The sequence below is a fragment of the Saccostrea cucullata genome, unplaced genomic scaffold (genome assembly GCF_032062105.1).
Source record: "Saccostrea cucullata isolate Sc308-1 unplaced genomic scaffold, CSIRO_AGI_Scuc_v1 ctg5867, whole genome shotgun sequence".
Classification (NCBI taxonomy): Eukaryota; Metazoa; Mollusca; class Bivalvia; order Ostreida; family Ostreidae; genus Saccostrea; species Saccostrea cuccullata.
In genome coordinates, this window is record NW_026939117.1 from 49,265 (window position 1) to 56,199 (window position 6,935).

A 6,935-nucleotide genomic window follows, 5' to 3' on the forward strand; every position below is an offset into this window, starting at 1 on the left:
GTTTTCAAACCGTATCCCTGATATAGTAACATACCATGTATGTTTACCCACCTTGCCTCGAAGCTCCCAAATACACTACTTACAGGGCGTTAAAAGCAAATTTTTATACAGGTACTTGGGTCTTGGTTTATAAATATGTACCTTAATCATACGTAAGTAAGGTAAAGTGCATTTTTACATATCAATTAATAAGTTACATACACATTTATATAAAAATGAAAACTCATGTCCTTGTGAATTTTTACTCCTGCCTACCTCTGCCTTCACCCCCCCCCCCAAAAAAAAATCAATTTATCGAAAAATTGTACATTGTGTATAAGAGTATCTGATGAACAATATCAATAACACACATGTATCATAACAGATTTCACAATAAACCCCAATTAATCACATCACATGTTATTCTTTTTTTTTCTAAAGAGGGCGGGGCGTTGAGGTATATTTGCTTCCTATGGGGTTTTAAACAAAGTATATCCTTCCTTCTTTAAGCATGAAGGCTATCCGTGACAACTACAATTTATTTTCTAAGGATTAATTTAATTCCCCGCTATTGTATTTAAGACTTGACAAAGTTGATAATGTTAAGTATAGTGACATACTTTTCGTATAGTCACAAGTATAACATATTGGTAATACATGTATTATACTCTAAAAGTGGATGTTGCGTTTCTTTTGTATGATTGTTTAAAAGACTTTCAAGTTTTCAACCAACCTTAAACATTCCAATTCTTCCAATTTCTCCTTATAATTGAATAAAATTTTCTGTCCTACTTAGAAGTTTCAGTTGGTTTCTAATCATCACCAATTGCCCGTTTTGATAAAAATCACAATCATCAATCTGAAGGTATGACATTTCTTTATTTATATAAAGTCACTTAATAAAAGGAAAATTTCAAAACCCCACTGTTCTAATCTAATCTAATTGGAACATTGTTTAAATAAACAACAAATTACTTATACATAAGACCTGGACTCTTTACAGTTGACTTATTTTACGACATGCTATTTTGAAAGTTAGTCCTTCACATTCAGTTGTGTGGCACCTTTTTCTAACAGTTCACATTGGTTTTCCAAAAAATCGTTGGTAAATACCAAAGCTTGTTTTAAAGCATTCAATGCCAAAATGCTTACATCCGTCTCAAGACATCCCTCTCTCTCGTAGTTTTTCACCGGAAGAACATGAGCTTTTGGGATGGCGATGCTATCAGCAATGTTTTCAACCATTTCTTTTACAGCCTGGCTGTGAAATACTTCTTGTACGTTTTCATCAACTAAACTGCATACTTTATCAATCTTTGTCGCAAAAACTAATAAAGGAATGCCTGCAAAATGTGCGATACGAAATAATAATTTACCGGATTGTTAAAATCGATGGCATCAATAATTAAAATATTTCTTAGCTATTATCTATTTCCTATGCATATTATACAAAAAATCGAAGGATTATAAATAGAGAGCTCTTAAAAATAAAGTGAAATAACTTATTTTCGTGCTGATTTAATTTTCGTTGTTTTTGAGGTATGGGAATTCATCATCACCACAAAATGGTTTTTAACCACAAAATCAAATTCCAACAAACCAACATTTTCTCCTTAATTTGACCACAAAAAAATGTATAAGCCGTACTTTTTATATGTAAGAAAACTATGCTTACATGTATAAGTGAAATCAGTTGTTATTTGATCTACCTAATGATTAGTGTTGAATGAGTTTTCATAAGATCAGTTGTACCTCTATCAATTATCATTTCTCTGATGTCCATTAGTTTTTTTGAAATCCCTTCAGGAATAACATCAAATGTGCTTCCATCCAACACAAAGACTACCAAATGAATTTTATCCTTCAGGGTTGGATGTTTCTGGAATCCATTTATATCTGATGATGCTGCAGCCACAGGGTTAAACTGTCAATAATGCATTCTTGCACAATAAAGACTTTAGATGAAACATATTGAAAAAAGAACAGTATTCAGTATCTTAAGTCTATAAAACAATACAAAATAAGAACAGAGCAAACACTGACCTCTAAAACATCAGAGGTGGGATCAGGTGTCTAAATATCAATATCTACATGTATATGTTACACATGAATGTTTATTAAATTTCTTCCTTCATATTTATTATAGCGCAGTGTTTATCTTTATTATAGCGCAGTGTTTATCTTTTCTAATCAATTGTAAATAATTACTAATTTGAAGTTTAAAAATTAATAATGTTTGCAAGCTCAAAATAATTGAACCAAGACCTTGTAGTTATTTGGCAGATTCCCATCCAGGATGTAGACAATATCATCATTCTTAATACCCAGAGACTCTTCTAATCCTCGTGTGTCACACAGTCTGAATTTTAAGAAATTTCCAGAAGATTGGTCTCGAACTCGAAATTTGTTGAACTGTAAAATAAATGCATCTTAATGAACATTTTGAAAGATTGTTAAAAAGCAATGTTACGTCAAGTTATCCTTTTTTCATGAAAAGATGTGGCACATATTCTATCTTTGATATAATATACTTGTATAATGAACTTTTAAAATAAGTAGACCTATTTATTTCATGTTCCCTTGCACATGAAATTTAATATTTTCCACGATAAAATAATTGATACATGTTCCAAGTAGTTACATCAGATTCTTCACTGCATCGAGGAAATAAATGATTGTACATTTATACTATCAATATTAAAGAACAATGACTAAGTTTTGCTAGTTTGTCCCTTCTTGGAAGACGGAAACGCTTTTCTTTGAGCAATACACTGCATTTTTCTTCTTTTCTGCATTTTTTGCAGCTTCAAGCGAGAAAATAATAAACCTACAACCTAATATGCTGTTTTACTTTAATATTATCTCTGATTTGAAAAGACATTTAAATGTTAATTACAAATGGTTTAACTTGCACTTATTCAATGGCAAAAATGGCAAAGACTCACACATCCTGAACTATTTTCTACAAAACAAGTATAGTAATCAGACATACACTTGTTGTAAGACTGTGTTGGGAGCTTCCGGTCCAAGCACGTGATGAAATCTCTCCTCGAAAGATGGAGTTGATTGTATTCAACAAACTTGACTTGCCGGCACCAACATGACCAACGAGAAGAATGTTTACTTCAGAAACATTCGAATCCTTCAGCGGCGAAAACGATCTGATGGAATCCTTCAGAGTGTGAAGAGTCTGTGTATACAATAGAGATTTTCAACCAAACCAGCATTATTTTTTTCAATTGTTGTAATTTTTTAAGTTTCGATTTTAATGCTTTCTATTTTATATTACTACATTGAATGGATAAAAGTTCTTGCTCATATTTATTCGAGAATGTCATATTAAGTAAACGCAGTGATAATATTTTAGCTATAATGTTTTATTTGTATGATAATGCTATACTTTTAGTATATTTCAAAACCTGTTCTTCCCAAGCCGGCGACTGTCTCCATGACACTGGAAGTCCATCTATAGAAAAAAAACTATTTTTTTTTATTTCTTTCCTGATTTTAAAATGTTATTTCAACTTTCTCTGAGACTCTTTAGAAAATGCATAATATGGAGGTTTTTCATTTAATCCTTTATCTATATTTATGCTTATATACTTTTTTCAACTTAGTTTTAGGTCGTATAACATTTTGAGATGACTCATGTTTGATGTTTTATGTAAAGACCCCTTACGTGCCACCCTTAGTTCATTTTAAGTTCATGTATTTAAATTTATCAATTGTCCAACTGCAGACAAACCAAAAATTTTAAAGGATCCAGATTAGCTTATCTACTGGAACAATCTAAAAATCCTCTCTATATTATATTTAAAAGAAGAGAGAGAAAAGAACCCGAAAAGACAGTGCAAGCATACTTGTCAGTCATAATGAGAAAATCCTACAACATAAACATTTTACTTCTCACCTTTTATCAAATACACCTCCATGTCTGTCACATTGTTGTGTCCATTTGCTATGGACTGAGCATCCTCATTTTTTGAATCATAGTATCTACTTTCGAACATATTATCTGAATTTAAGGAAAAATTGCCTAAAGTGCTGTCCACCTTATTCTCAAAAGACATTAAATCTTCGAACTGTGGGCCATTACCGCTATCAAAATAAAGATTCGAAGTTTTTCCCCCTTTTAAAGGAAATATTTTGGGCTGCCATTTTGATATTGTGTACAGTTTGAATAAAAACGAATTTTTATCGGTGTACCATTCTCCTTCACTTTTCCAACTTTCCGACGCATATCCTCCGTACACATTATTGTCAGTGTTGTAGAAAATGGTCACCGTAGGGCCCTTGTTGTCACACAACTCATGGAACTTCTGAGGGGTACACCCGTCTCTGGATATTTTGTACAGCAGTTTAAAGTGACAATCTTTGCCGATCCATTCCGAAAGTTGTTTTTTGTCTCGGTTTATTAGGAGAGCTGCCATGCTTTTCTGAAATGGAATAAAGTAAAATATTGTGACCACTTGAAACTCAAATTTTCCTCTAATTGGCTATTATTTCCAGAATGGCAATCCACCCATCCACCGAATTCAAGAATATGTATCTAGAAACCGAATTAATTGTTTAAGCTGGTCTGCTCAGTCTTCAGAAAATGTTTGATTGCACATCAAACGAAAACTTCAGTTAGCTACTGCTGAAATAAAATCGAGAAACAATATGATTGAGGGAATTCGACGTATATGGACATTTGTTCTATACCTAATGCGTATCATGCAATTTAACTGTTGATTTCAGGCATTCACATGACGTTATGATCCGACTTTCCGGATCACCACACTGTGGTTTTCTGATTCCATATCACCACTCTCTGAAACTGACATGACGTTATTATTTTTTTTTTGCGCGTGTCATAAAGTTCCTTGTTGTTATGCATTGTTTTATAGATAGATATTATTAATTGATCTCTAAAGACTTATATTTGCTATATTTAGCTAGTTATCAGGGGATATATAATAAATATATTATTATAACATTAACTTGATCCGAAGAGTCGTATCATGTCGAGTTGACAGGCTTAGATCATCCGATCAAACGAGGCGCGATCGGATTCGGATCAAGTTACTGTTATAATGATATATATGTGTCACGCCTGTTTGCCATGAAAGCTTGTATGGTTCCATCCATTAGCGGATTCAAAATGTAACCAGACTTAAAGGACAAATTACGAAATATTAAATTGTAAGATTTCTTTATACTACTGGTGTGTGTGCAAACACGCTGCCGTTATGACCGAATACTTTCTCTAAGTGTCTGCATGTATATTCGCTGATTAAGATTGGTTTTATTTCAAAAATGGCAGCAATTATTGACTTACTAAAGTACATGTATATAATATACGTAAAAGTAATACATGATGTTTAAATGTTTTTCACTTCAATGATGTCGTTTTTTTTTTAATTCTGGGATCCTCGCCTTTGATGATCTATTTGATGTCATATTTTGTGCAAGGTGACCAACATACTGCAATAATAACAGAGATAGAAGAGACAAGTCTAAGTAACTATGATTCTTGTGAATGCTTTTTTGTTTGGTGTGTTTGTTTAAAATAAATATTATTATTTTGAAATTGCGATGTTTCCCAGACCACCAGCTTATTGATGACACCTTACTCTGGGACTTCATATCCGGGCTTTAAAAGCAGTTATCTCTCGTGATGATTAATAGCGTAGTATATGTACATCGAAAATATATATAATGTATATAGTGCAAGGTCGTGATTCTTGTAAGAGTACAGTAAAACAATAGAGGTCTTACCTTTCTCACAGACACAGTTCCTTTATCAATTCTATGAATTAAACTGCAGGTTTTCTTTCGTTTTATATTAAAAAAAAAAACTACGGTGTGTCGCTCGAATATAATTTAATCAATTTAGATATTTAAAGTTTGTTTAACTTATGTTGAAAGAAGTTAATACAAATTGAAGAGATATCGATAATTATTGTTACACTTAAACACGTTATTGTTAATAAAGGGAAAAAATGAATTAATATCAAATAACAACAGTTCTTTATGGTCATGGGTCTACTGTAATTTTTAAAGGGATTTAATTCCCTCATTTACTTTTTTTTTGCGTTTGAGTTCCTTATTTTAGTAAGTCGGATTTTTTATATTTAAAGCTTAAGGATTTTCTTTATACCACTTTTTGATTGTTAAGAATATAAATCAATAAAAAAAATTAAAAGATTAATAAAAAATTATAGATAAAAAAAAAATAAATCTTAAAGGAGAAAAGCTCTAACATTTTTTTTCACATTGTGACGAATTGTACATGTACAATTGTACAAATTTTTTTTTTTTTTTTTTTTTTTTTTTTACAAAATTAAACATATGATCACAAACACACAGAAGACAAAATAATAATAAATCAATAAAATGACGATAATTCTTAGCCAATCGGACCCTAACCGAAGGACAACTGGCATTACTCTAGCTAATAATACATGTACGTCACAGCGCACACATACATGTATCTACTTTTTCAGCATGTTCGAATTAAAAACTACTATATTGTTGGTAAAGAAATTCATTACACGTGTATCAGAGAATACTTTTGTTAATTTATGTACGTGTTATTTTTTTTGATATATATCTATGAAAAACTTTAACCTTAAACTAAATTCAAGATGTTCAAAAACTTCCTGAGTACTTTGAGTATGGCGGATAAGGAAACATTTATTAAATAATGTACTTTTCAATTGAATTTTTCACTTCTTCATGGAGTTTTTCATCCAATTTGACACCTTTTCTTTTTTGACATAAATTTTCTTTTCTATCCATTCATACACATATTAGATTTAAAAGGAAATCCATATACTACAAATAAATAATCTTTGGTGGAAGCGGCGTGTAGTTTTTAAAGTTGCTCCTTTTTTCAAATATGTTAGCCCTCTCCAACCCTAAAATAGTACATGTATGCGTGATTTAACCATTTAATGTCATATTTATTATAT

General features: G+C 31.3%; 1 protein-coding gene across 1 annotated transcript; it reads right to left on the minus strand.

Moving 5' to 3' along the window:
* Positions 1–370: 370 nt before the first annotated feature.
* On the minus strand, positions 371–5,810 carry LOC134252304 (interferon-induced protein 44-like). The gene is made up of 7 exons (XM_062734745.1): positions 5,740–5,810; positions 3,890–4,415; positions 3,399–3,445; positions 2,972–3,169; positions 2,245–2,391; positions 1,732–1,903; positions 371–1,322 (listed from the first exon to the last, which is right to left on the minus strand). The coding sequence occupies exons 2-7, from the start codon at positions 4,407–4,409 to the stop codon at positions 1,015–1,017; spliced, it is 1,392 nt and encodes a 463-aa protein (XP_062590729.1). The 5' UTR covers positions 4,410–4,415; positions 5,740–5,810; the 3' UTR covers positions 371–1,014.
* Positions 5,811–6,935: the final 1,125 nt, after the last annotated feature.

Excerpts from the sequence above, each read along its gene's own strand:
- LOC134252304 (XM_062734745.1), bottom strand. The coding sequence starts at position 4,409 with ATGGCAGCTCTCCTAATAAACCGAGACAAAAAACAACTTTCGGAATGG. Across the intron at positions 2,392-2,971 it reads AACACAGTCTTACAACAAGT|TTCAACAAATTTCGAGTTCG; the intron begins GTATGTCTGATT and ends TTTATTTTACAG. Across the intron at positions 1,323-1,731 it reads AGAAATGATAATTGATAGAG|GCATTCCTTTATTAGTTTTT; the intron begins GTACAACTGATC and ends CACATTTTGCAG.